General features: G+C 44.8%; 1 protein-coding gene across 1 annotated transcript in view; it reads left to right on the plus strand.

Moving 5' to 3' along the window:
• The window catches only part of UGGT1 (UDP-glucose glycoprotein glucosyltransferase 1), a gene marked incomplete in the record, with an annotated part of 2,149,769 nt that overhangs the window by 1,236,905 nt on the left and 899,725 nt on the right, over positions 1-13,139 (plus strand). The window contains 1 exon segment of the mRNA XM_044070228.1: positions 6,925-7,055. Coding sequence (XP_043926163.1) covers positions 6,925-7,055 — 131 coding nt within the window.

Genomic DNA, 13,139 nt, shown 5'->3' on the forward strand with positions numbered 1-13,139 from the left:
CGGGCGGAGTTTGCCCAGCATTATTTTGGCAAAAAATTTAACTATATTATGTCATCGGATACTCCGACTCCAGTTTTGTCTAAAATAACACAAAGATAAGGACCGACACATGAGGTCCGCGGCCTCTACCGACACCAGGCCAAAGCCGACTACACGTGGTCCGGTTCTCAGCGAGGCGCCTACGCAGCCCCTGACTATCGTCGACACTACATTGGCGGTGTCTCCTGTGCCCGAGGTCGCAGGCTCCTCGGCCCACACCCCGACTACAGATACCGAATCCACACTTGGCGGTGAATCTCAAAATGTGGACAGGTCTACCTCCTCTCAAGGTGTCTTCAGACCTTCCTCTTCTTTTTCCATCAAGGCTTTCACTAAGTCTAAAGCAGCCATGCATTCTAAGAGACAAGCTACACAGGGCCCATCTCCAGGCCCCATGCCTAAAAAACAGATGCTTAAGATGGCTGAGGATCTAATTACTCTTATCAGGGGTTCTCAACCCCTCCAGGACAAAAGGCTCAGAGTGGAGGAAGAATCCCCCTCCTCTGATCAGGGCTCCATTATATCAGAGCACTCTGATGAGCAGGAACATTCTTACTCCCCTTTTGAAGACTCTGATGCAGAGGAGTCCATTCCTTCTGTATCCCCCCCAGAGGATTACTCATTTGGGGAAACTTTGCATACCTTAAGGGAACACTTCCACTGGGAAGGCCAGGATTATTCAGATTCCAAGAAAAGGCTTGGGGAATTTCTCTTGCTACCTCAGCATAGGCCTCTAGCTATACCTCCTGTCTTGGACATACTAGATGATGTGTGCTCGGAGGCCTGCCTTAACCTGGATTCTCTACCTCCAGCTCCAGTCAAGCCTGACAGGTACTACAGGGTTCCTGACTCACACCAATTTCTATACAAAAGCCATGCTGCTGACCCAGAAACTGTCTCACAGGGCCCCAAGGGAATTAAGGCCTCCACTGCTAAAAATCCATTACCTTCTGAGAGAGATTCCAGATCCTTAGAAAGGTGGGGAAAAAAGGTATATACCTCGGCCACCTTAACCATGAGGGCATTAAACTGTCAATTCCATATGCTAAAGTACCAACAGTTTTTGTTATCACAATTGAGAAGTAAAATGTCACAACCTGAACAACCATACTTGAAGGAGTTGCAGGATTTGATGCATAGTGCAGAACAAGTGGGTAAACATACCTTACAATGTGGTTTTGATGCTCTAGAGGCCTCATGTAGAGCTGCTGTTACAGGATCAGTCATACGTAGACATGCCTGGCTCAAGGAACAAACCTTACCAGATCATGTCAAAGCTAAATTACTAGATGCCCCTCTACAAAAGGATGTATTATTTGGTGCTAATGCTGAGGAGGTATTAAGGAAAATGGAGGAAAAGGCTAAATCAATGCAAACAGTGAAAGATTTTCTACAGGTACAACCACCACGTTTCAGTAGAAATTGGCCTTCCAAAAAATGGTCCTTTCCAGCCACGGACAGACCCCAAAGAGGTAGATACAGGCGCCCAAGGGGCAGAGGGCAATCCCAAGGATCGTTTAGAGGCAGACAATGGCAAGCTCCTACACAAAGAGGTAGTGAGGATAACTCGCAGCCATTCAGAAAGCAAGCCCAATGACTTTCCCCTTTGCATGCCAAGTAAGACTCAAATGGCAGCACCATTAGGCGGAAAACTGGCATTATTTTCAAAAAATTGGCATATTGTCACAAAAGACAAATGGATCCTAGACATTATAAACAGAGGCTACAGATTCCATTTTCATACCCTTCCAAAAATGAGAGGCATGCCAAACCTGCCACACAATCAAAGGGCAGAGGCACAAAGACAAATTTCAGATCTCATAGGCATGAAAGCTATTCAAGAGGTACCTACACACGAACAAGGTCAAGGTTTTTATTCCAGACTATTCCTGGTACCAAGGAAGGGAAAAGGATTGGAGACCTATTTTGGACCTATCCATCCTGAACACATTTCTGCTCGTACCAAAATTCAAGATGCTCACTCTACAGCAGCTTCTTCCCATGCTGGGCAAAGGAGTCTTGGCTGGTAATATTGGACCTCAAGGAGGCATACCTGCATGTCCCAATCAGACAAAATTGCAGAAGATGCCTCAGATTTCTTGCAGGTTCAACCCATTATCAATTCTCTACATTGCCCTTTGGCTTATCTACTGCGCCCAGAGTATTCACGAAATGCCTGGCATCAGTAATTGCCTACTGCAGACTTCAAGGGATACAAATATAACCCTATTTGGATGACTGCCTGATCCAAGCGGACAGCAAGCACATTCTTCTGAAACATCTGGCTTATGTAATAATGTTGTTGAATTCTCTGGGATACACAGTCAACAAAAAGAAATCAAGGCTAATACCCTCTCGGGAAATAATTTTCCTGGGTGCCAACTTGGACACAAAAACCCAGATGGCCTACCTCATGCCAGAGAAGCAGGGGCAACTAACTCAATACTTCAGATCACTAGCAAATTGCACCAGGCTGACTGCAAGGAAAATCCTGCAGGCTCTGGGATTCATGGCATCTTGCATCCTACTAATCCCATGTGCAAAGCTGCATATGAGGAAACTTCAATGGTACCTGAAAAACCTATGGTCTCAACACAGCCACAGTTTGGAAACAATAATACCACTAATTCCATGTCTTCAAAAGGAATTTCTGTGGTGGGCTCAAGCATGCCAAACAAACACAGGTCTCCCATTCAGCAAGCCTCAAGCAAACCAAGTCATCACAACAGACGCCTCGGACTACGCCTGGGGGGTGCACATGACATTGCATTCAGGGCAAATGGTCCCAAAAAGAAAAGCACCTACACATCAATCAAAAGGAAATGCTAGCAGTAATAAATGCTATTATAGCTTTCAAAGACCTCCTGCAACCAGGTCAACTATTGATAAGGACGGACAACACCACAGTAATGTGGTACATAAACAAACGGGGAGGAACCCATTCATACCCCCTATGCAGGCTGGCCATGTCACTTTGGAACATGGCCCTGGACTTACAAGTCGAACTACAAGCACAGTACTTGCCAGGCAAGGAAAACACGCTGGCAGACAACCTAAGCAGAAATATGACAGATCCACACAAATGGAAGTTGCATCCTCAAGTTTTTACAGAGATAACTCGAGCATGGGGAAGGCCAGACATAGATCTCTTTGCCTCCCACAAAAATCACCAATTGACAAAATTCTGCTCAAGGATTTTTCATCCAAAGGCCTGGAGAGTGGACGCTCTCTCTTTCAGTTGGACATCATTGACAGTTTATGCCTTCCCACCTCTTCCTCTGCTGCCCAAAGTTCTATTAAAAATCAGAGCAGACAGACCAAAGATGATTCTCATTGCTCCAGACTGGCCAAGACAGCACTGGTACCCACTCCTGAGGAGCCTGACGCATTCCCCAACATGGACCCTGCCTCTAATGCCTCTTCTTCTGACTCAGCACAGCTTCAAAACTTTTCACAGTCAGCTAAAAACACTCAATCTAGCTGCATGGAAGATTCCTTAGCATCACAACAGACCCTACTTTCCAAGGAGGTGCAGGATGTCATTTTGGAGGCCAGAAGGCCGTCTACTAGAAAAACTTACTCCGCAAAATGTTAACGGTTTTGTGTCTGGAATGAGAAGAAGGGCCAGGATCCTGGAAAACTGAATTTACCTCAAATATTACAGTATCTAGCTGAGCTGCTAGGCAGTGGACGTTCTTTCTCCTCCATCAAAATCCGCGTCTCAGCCATTTCTGCAGAATACAACACGGATCCACCCTTATTCTCTCACCCCCTCTTAAGACAGTTCCTCAGAGGGGCTAAGAATCTAAGACCCCCAAGGAAACAACCAATACCTGCTTGGGATCTCAATTTCATTCTAGAAAAGCTGACCTTGCCTCCTTTTGAGCCAGCTGCCTCATCAGATTTGCAGTTGTCCTGGAAAACAGCTTTCCTTCTGGCTATTACCTCAGCTCATAGGGTATCGGAACTACAAGCTCTCATGGCTGTGCAGCCTTTCATCATCTTCCATCAGGACAGAGTTTCCTTATGAACCAACCCGTCCTTTGTGCCAAAAGTGGTATCCAGGGTAGCTTTGAATCAGGCTATACACTTACCTACCTTTTATCCTAATCCTCAAAACAAAGGGGAGAGATTGCTACATTCCTTGGACATCCACAGACAACTGCGTTATTATTTGGACACAACAAAGCCTTTCAGAAAATCAGAACAGCTCTTTGTGTCCTATGCTATAGGGGCTGAAGGAAAGCCAATTTCCAAACAGACTATCTCAAAATGGATAGCCCACTGCATACGCATTTGCTATTCTTTTCATGGCAAAACTGTGCCTACAGGCATCAGATCTCACTCCACAAGGGCCACGGCTACCTCTGCAGCTTTCCTCAGAGGAGTTCCTACCAAAGATATTTTGGAAGCAGCCACATGGAGTTCTGTGCATACCTTCCCCAAGCACTACCACCTGCCATTATACTCCAAATCTAGAGTGGGCTTTGCCACTGCAGTCTTGCAGGACATTCTGGCTCCTCCTAGTTCCACCTAGTGCCTACCACCCCTTTCTTAGCTTTGAGATTCTACCCATCTGTTATGACTGCAGCTGTATGCACGATGAACATAGTACAGTTTTGTACCTACCATAAATGTAGATGTTCGAGTGCTAATACAGCTGCAGTCCAGGTTTCCCTCCCTCCTTCCCCTCTTGGGACAGGCCTATTGACTAACACCTCCTCATGCAACCTGATTTGGGGTATTCCTTCTTGATGTATTTGCTTGCACTACTGTATTTGGATTATATTGCATTGCTTTATCACACATATTTATGTATTGCCTTCCTTCTGGGAGCACCTGACATCTGGGGCAAGAAAAACTGAAGAAAATGGCGTCGGCTGGTTCTTTTATACCCCTGGCGCATTGACGTCAGGGAAGAAGCGACGACAACCGACGCCGGACCTAGACTTTGGAATTTGGCTGACCGAGGACCCGCCTGACGGCAGGAGAACCCATCTGTTATGACTGCAGCTGTATTAGCACTCTAACATCTACATTTATGGTAGGTACAAAACTATACTTTTTCCTTTACTTTCCCCACAGTTAAAGAACATTTATCTTGAAATTCTATTTTGAGTTTTGACTGTATATACTCCAAAAGGGAACCACTTATCTTGAAAATGTCAGAGTCCATTTTGTCCAAGGTGACAAGTTTTTATCACTCATCTGCCATTAGATGTGCTATTCTCGTCTTTTCTCTACCACATTAGGTTCAGTCTTCTTTGGTTTCACAATTGCTGTCACTTTTATTTATTTGTTGACCTTCTGGACATCATAGAGACACTTTACCAGTTTCTATTAACAAGTTACAGAAGTTCACAGATTTTGTTGTTTTTAACTGTCCTCTGCACTGAACAGTTAGCTGCTTTACACTGCTGTCACTATCTTGGCATCTAATGACATTACCTTTGATTTATGCTTGCTTGATATGAAGTGGATGATTCCAGCAATGATCACTGTTTTCTAAATGGCTGATTGTAGAGATGAGAAAAGCTAAGCTGAGGAAGCTCTTTGTTTGGAAACTTTCAAAGTAAATATAGTAATGCTAAAAAAAGTGTGGGACTAAGCATGGAAAGATTGGAAGCAAAACCCAACAAGTTTATAGATTTGCATGGCTGGCACCACCACCTTATGGTAGTGGACATGGCCAAAAGCCTGTGTTCAACTAACACAACTGTAGGATTTGGATCAGAGGTTGGGGGGGGGGAGACACTAGATGCGAGGGATTACTTTACATTTAAGTGCCATAACAGCACTGACTTCAGTACAGAGTGGAGCAGGGAGGTGCAATGGTTCCATAATGGCAAGTAAGCCACTATTTGGATCAAGGGGATGGGGGAAAACACTAGACACTAGGGTGACTACAATTGTGTCATAACTATTACAGGGTTTGGGGGTGAGAGACCCACTAGCTGTCATGCATAATAGACATATGCTGTAGTGGCACTTAAACTTTTATGGAGATTGGGGGGGGTGGCACCATTGGCTGGCTAACAAGTCAGGGACATGTACAGGGACTGCGGGGCATGTGTGTACATGCTTGATTGTGCACTTATATGTGTGGGAGACTGAATGGAGGGAATGCCAGTGCATACACGAGCAGCAGTTTACTACTACGATATGCAGATCAGCAATGTTCCGCACTTAGTGGGTAGTAATTGTGATTCAGAGACTTGCAGATTAAATGTTAATGAGATCTTTCCTCATCATGGCTATCATCTCTGAGTCACAAAGTACCATATCTTAGGAGTAAGGCCTTATGGTTTGCACTAGGCCGTTTATTGAATTCCTGGGAATGTCTTAATTCTGTATTAATAGCTCATGTAGTCCCTTAGTCTTAAGTAAATACATCAACAGAGATACAAGGTTATCTCTGTGGATGTAACTTGCTCTCTTGAGCCCAGTTTATAGCTGAAAGGGTCAACAGACCATCCCACTCACCTGTTCAACAAATAGTAAGTAAATAAATAAAAGTATCTGTAAAAAATTGTATGTTTGCATATTCTGTCTGTGTATGTAAAGAATGCTTTAATGAAAGGAGAGTATTGGTCATTAAACTAGAATAAGAAGTACAAAGAATTTGACAAATTGCTGCACAGTTTGTTGATTTCTAAGATTTACATTGGTGCTTTTTCCAGATTTTCAAGCAGCTTTTATCAGGCAGGAATAGCAAAGAAAAATTATTTAAAATTAAGCTCCTTCACGGTAGATAAGGGAGTTTTGAAACTGAAAGTAGAGAGTGAAGGGTACAGACCAAGTACATCTGAAATCTGAATAGGCGAAGTACAATAGTCTGCAATGCGTAATTATTTTATCTTGAATGTGGTTCTTTTTTTCCAACAGATCGTTGGACCACTAGAAGACACAGAAATCTTTAATCAGGGAGATTTTCACTTATTAGAGGAAATTGCAATGAGAACATCAGCAATGAAGATCAAAGAAAAGATCCAGCAGCTAGGAGTTGAAGAAGACCAGTAAGTACTGATGTTAGGAGTCAGACATTTGTATTGTGTCTGATTTTACAACCTCAGTTTAATGCCTTTAGGGAATAATTTGTGTTATAAACTGCAAAAAAAACAGGGCTCTTGTAATAGTAAGAAAATGTTGCTAAATAAAGTTTACTTTGTTGCACAGTTTTCCCACAGCTGATGATGAAAAGTGCTTCCAGTAGATAACACATGTGCAGAGTGCAAAGAAGCCAAACATTTAAGTCAGATTTTGTTTCTGCCATTGGTGTGCATTGGCTGATGTCCTTCAAGGATGCATCTGCAGTCCTAACAAATGGGTTGTCCTGCCAGGCAGCCCTTCGGTCGGCCGGATTCCAAAGTCTGGGTCTGGCCTCGGCTGATGTCGCACTTCACCCGACGTCATAGCTGCTGTTAATTGGGTATAAAGGCATCAGCCGACACCATTTTCCTCAGTCTTTCTTGCCGCGTGGCGCCCGAAGCAGAAGCTGTTCGCAAGTGCCGGTCGGTCAGAACCAGAGATTACTACTACCGAAGACTTCTAAAAAGCTAAGTACCCCGTTGGGGACTCTTTCTTGCCTCAGCCGATGTCAGAAAAAGTGAATAACTGTTTAACTTGTGGGAAACAAATACCTCATAAAGATTTCCACTCTTACTGCCTACCTTGTTTAGGCCCAGACCACGACGTAGCAGCTTGTCTAGCCTGTGCTTCCTTCAACCGACGGGCACTTAGACGTCGGTCGGAGTTTGCAGAGGAGTTTTTCGGCTCCGCTTTTGCTTATAACATGCCGTCGGAGACTCCGACTTCACAATTAGCTAAAAAGCGTAAGGAAAAGGACCGACACTCATGTCTGCGGTTTCGGCGAAACCGCGGTTAAGCAAACCGCGAGTGTCTCGGTTTCGGCTGAAACCCAGTCCGCGGTTCTTCCTTCGGCCGAAAGCATGCCTCCTACTACCGAGGCCTCATCCAGCATGGCTGAATCTGCTATGGAAATTCCACCTGGTCTTACAGGTTCTCAGGATTTATCAGATACTATCCCCTTAGATATATCTACTCCTGCACGTGGAGCTGCTAGGCCCCCTGCATCCATGTCAATTAAGGCTTTTGCCAGGGCCAAAGCAGCTAAATCAACAAAGGCCTTGCCTGCTAAAACCCCCTCTCACAGGCCTAGCTCTAGTACTCAAATGCTTAGTCTAGCAGAGGATCTCATTTCTTTGATCAGGGGATCCCAGCCTCACCCTGACAGGGCCTCTCACCCCCCTCCAGAGAAGAGGCCTAGAGCAGAGCCCCCTGAGCCAGTTACTACTGATTACTCCTCTGAGGATTCAGACAATACTAATCCGCCAGAAGGCCCTTATTCTCCATATGAGGACTCAGATGCAGAAGACTCCATCCCTTCTGCCTCTCCTCCTGAGGAATTTTCTTTTGGGGAGAACAATTTCAATGGCAGGGCCAGGATTTCTCAGACTCTAGGAAAAGGCTTAGGACCTTTTTACATTTGCCACAGCATAGGCCTTTAGCCATTCCTCCAGTACTTACAGTTGTGGATGATGCATTTAATGATGCTTGTACTGCTCCTGACTCTCTTCCTCCGGCCCCTGCTAAGCCCGACAGATACTACAGGGTTCTGGACACACATTATCACTTGTATAAGGCTCCTATTGCAGATCCTGAAACTATTTCACAGGGCCCCAAAGCTGTAGCAGCTGCCTCTTCCAAAAACCCCCTCCCCTCTGAAAGAGAATCTAGGGCTTTAGAGAGATGGGGTAAAAAAGTGTATACTTCTGCTACTCTTTCGGCCAGGGCCTTAAACTGTCAGTTCCACATGATTCAGTATCAGGAATTCCTGTTAGATCAGCTAACTAAAAAACTGTCCTCACCTGAGCCTTTAGACCGTAAGTCCCTTCAGGATTTGGTTCATAACACTCAGCAGGTCAGTAATCATTCCTTAAAATGCGGCTATGATGCACTGGAGGCCTCCTTTAGATCAGCTATGACTGGTACAGTGATCAGAAGGCATGCATGGTTAAAAGAGCAATCCTTACCAGACCATGTAAAGTCCAAGCTTCTAGATGCTCCCATGGAAAAGCACAGTTTGTTTGGTTCCCCTGCACAGCAAGTGTTGAAGAAGGTGGAAGAAAAAGCTAAATCTGTACAGACAGTCAAGGATTTCTTACAGGTCCAGCCTCCGAGGTTTAGTAGGAACTGGCCTTCCAAGAATTGGTCCTTTCCAGACACCACCAGAGCACAGAGAAGCAGAAATAGATGCCCAAGGGGCAGGGGTCAATCCAGAGGTGCCTACAGGGGACGTCAGTGGCAGCCTAACAGCCAGAGAACTACTGCCACAGATCCAGCCACTACCACTTCCACAGGACAATCACAGTGACTTGGCTCTGAAACCGCCTACCAGGGAACAACTAGAAGCACCCTTAGGCGGAAAGTTAGCCTTATTTTCAGTAAATTGGCATCATATTACAGGAGACAAATGGATTTTACAGACAATAGACAAAGGCTACAGGTTTCACTTCCATACTCTTCCAAGGAAGAGAGTAATGCCAAACCTACCTCCAAACCAAAAGACAAACGCTCTACATCAAATAGACCACTTACTAAGGATGAGAGCTATAGAATAGGTACCGGCTATGGAACAAGGACAAGGATTTTATTCAAGGCTTTTCCTGGTACCAAGAAAGGAAAACCAGTGGAGACCTATCCTCGACCTGTCCGCTCTGAACACATATCTCATTGTTCCAAAATTCAAAATGCTGACCCTACAGCAACTTCTTCCCATGCTGGGCAAGGAGTCTTGGCTGGTGACTCTGGATCTCAAGGAGGCATACCTGCACGTCCCCATACGACCAAATTGCAGAAGATACCTCAGATTTCTTGCAGGATCAGAGCATTATCAATTCTCAGCATTGCCTTTTGGCTTATCTACTGCGCCCAGAGTATTCACGAAATGCCTGGCATCAGTAATTGCTCATTGCAGGCTTCAGGGAATTCAAATTTATCCATACCTGGACGACTGCCTGTTACAAGCGGACAGCAAAGACAAATTAACAAAAGATTTGAAAAAGGTTATTCACCTGCTGCAAGCCCTGGGATACACAGTCAACACAAAAAAGTCAAGGCTGATACCATCCCAACCAACCAGATGGCATTCCTCACAGCAGAAAAACAGAAGCAGCTGCCACTCTATTTCACGGCATTAACAGCGCAGAACCAGCTTACAGCAAGAAAAATCCTGCAAGCCCTGGGTTACATGGCATCCTGCATAATATTGATTCCACATGCCAGAATACATATGAGGAAGTTGCAATGGTACCTGAGGAATTTATGTTCTCAGCACAAGCACAGCCTAGAAACCCGAATTCCAATAATTCCATGCCTGAAGCAAGAATTCCAATGGTGGGCCCAGGCCTGTCAATTGAACAAAGGACTGCCCTTCCACAGGCCTCACCCAAGCCAGACTATCACCACGGACGCCTCAGACCTCGGTTGGGGGGCACACATGGTGGACAAGTGCATACAAGGCTTATGGACTCAAGACCAGATGAACCTACACATAAATCAAAAAGAGATGCTGGCAGTAAAGCAGGCAATTCAGACATTCAGACCATTTCTTCAACAGGGTCATTTGCTGATAAGGACAGACAACACCACAGTTATGTGGTATATCAACAAACAGGGAGCACACATTCATATCCTCTATGCCGGATGGCAATGGACCTCTGGAATGTGGCCCTGAACCTCAACATTCAGCTCCAGGCCATATTTGTGCCAGGAAAAGAAAATATACTAGCAGACATCTTAAGCAGAACTACCACGGATGCCCACGAATGGATGCTGCATCCAGACATCTTCAAATCCATTACAAGGAAATGGGGACTGCCAGAAATAGACCTGTTCGCATCCCCACACAACCACCAATTGAAAAAATTCTGCACAAGGACATACCACCCACTTGCTTGGAAGGTGGACTCCCTATCCTTCAGTTGGGAAAACCTGACAGCATATGCATTCCCACCTCTTCCTTTGATGCACAAAGTGCTACTGAAGATCAAAGAAGAACACCCGAGGATCATCTTGATAGCTCCAGACTGGTCGAGGCAACATTGGTACCCGCTACTGAGGAGTATGTCTCGGGAACACGCATGGCCTCTACCCCTACTACCTCTACTGCTAACACAGAACAACTTCAAGACCCTGCATCCAAACTTGAAAACACTGCAGCTAGCTGCTTGGAACATTACGTAAGACAAAATAACCCAGATTTATCTCAAAGGGTTAAAGACATTATCTTGGAGGCTCGCAGACCCTCAACAAGGAAAACTTATTCAGCAAAATGGAAAAGATATCTCATTTGGAGTGCAACAAAAGGAGTAGATGCATCATTGGCGAACATAGCTAACATCCTGGAATATTTAGCAGAGCTTTTCCACAATGGCCTGTCTTACTCCTCCATTAAGATTCATGCATCAGCAATTTCAGCAGAATACAACATGGATCCTCCAGTCTTCTCTCAACCTCTACTCAGGCAGTTTCTGAGAGGAATTAAAAATGTAAAGCCACCAAGGAAACCACCATTGCCTACATGGGACTTGAACTTGTGTTAGAAAAGTTGACACTCCCCCCTTTTGAACCAGCAGCAACAACAGAATTACAGTACTTATCTTGGAAAACTGCATTCCTGCTTGCAATCACTTCAGCTAGAAGGGTTTCTGAATTACAGGCATTAATGGCAGTACAGCCCTTCCTTATCTTCCATCAGGATAGAGTGTCCATGAGAACTAATCCTACCTTTATGCCAAAGGTGGTCTCCAGGGTATCATTAAACCAAGCAATACACCTACCAACATTCTTCCCCAACCCGCAGAACAGGGGGGAAAGATTACTGCATACCTTGGATGTACACGGACAATTGCGCTACTACCTGAACAGAACCAAGAACAATAGAAAAACTGACCAGCTTCTGGTAGCATATGCAACAGGAATGGAAGGAAAAGCAATTTCAAAACAAACAATCTCAAAATGGATAGGAAATTGCATTAGATTTTGTTACTCTTTTCATGGAAAGGCAACTCCAGAAAACATCAGACCTCACTCCACAAGGGCTACAACCACTACTACAGCTTTCTTACGAGGAGTGGCTACCAAAGACATTTTAGAGGCTGCTACTTGGAGCTCCGTGCATACATTTGCCAAGCATTATAATCTACCTTTATACTCCAGATCCCGAGCAGGTTTCGCCACTGCTGTTTTGCAAGGGATCTTAACTACACCATAAACTCTTAGTGCCTCCTTGGTGCCTCCTCTCCCAGTTTGGCTATGGTATTCTACCCATTTGTTAGGACTGCAGATGCATCCTTGAAGGACATAGTACAGTTTTGTACCTACCATAAATGTAGATGTCCGAGAGGTATGCATCTGCAGTCAGGATTACCCACCCTCCTTCCCCTCTGCGGTACTCCTAGGGTATTTACCCATCTTGTAGCTAGCTGGGGGAATCTATTATGGTGTATTTGTTTGTATATATGTATATACATGTTTATTTTTATTTGCTCTCTACTGTTTGGAATCATTTGCATTTATCCAAATTTAGCCTTCCTAGAGGGCACCTGGCATCTGGGGCAAGAAACACTGAGGAAAATGGCGTCGGCTGATGCCTTTATACCCAATTAACAGCAGCTATGACGTCGGGTGAAGTGCGACATCAGCCGAGGCCAGACCCAGACTTTGGAATCCGGCCGACCGAAGGGCTGCCTGGCAGGAAAACCCATTTGTTAGGACTGCAGATGCATACCTCTCGGACATCTACATTTATGGTAGGTACAAAACTGTACTTTTTTCAAGGTCAAGGTGTTGTGATCTGTTTAAGACCAGAATTCTCAGGAGGCCGATGGACACTGACATATACTGCATATAGGTAGAATGGTCCACAAGCCCTGTTTACTTTTGGGTGTGCTTCAGTTGTGTGCATTCATCTCCATCTTTTATATAATCTTCAGTCATGTTTTTCATTAAGTTCTGTCTGACGTTTTTACAGTCTCTTCACTTACTTGAACTAAATAGTTTGAGGAGCCAGACCTGCC

Source organism: Protopterus annectens, chromosome 4.part1 (genome assembly GCF_019279795.1).
Source record: "Protopterus annectens isolate FY-2018-M chromosome 4.part1, PAN1.0, whole genome shotgun sequence".
In the NCBI taxonomy this organism is placed as follows: domain Eukaryota; kingdom Metazoa; phylum Chordata; order Ceratodontiformes; family Protopteridae; genus Protopterus; species Protopterus annectens.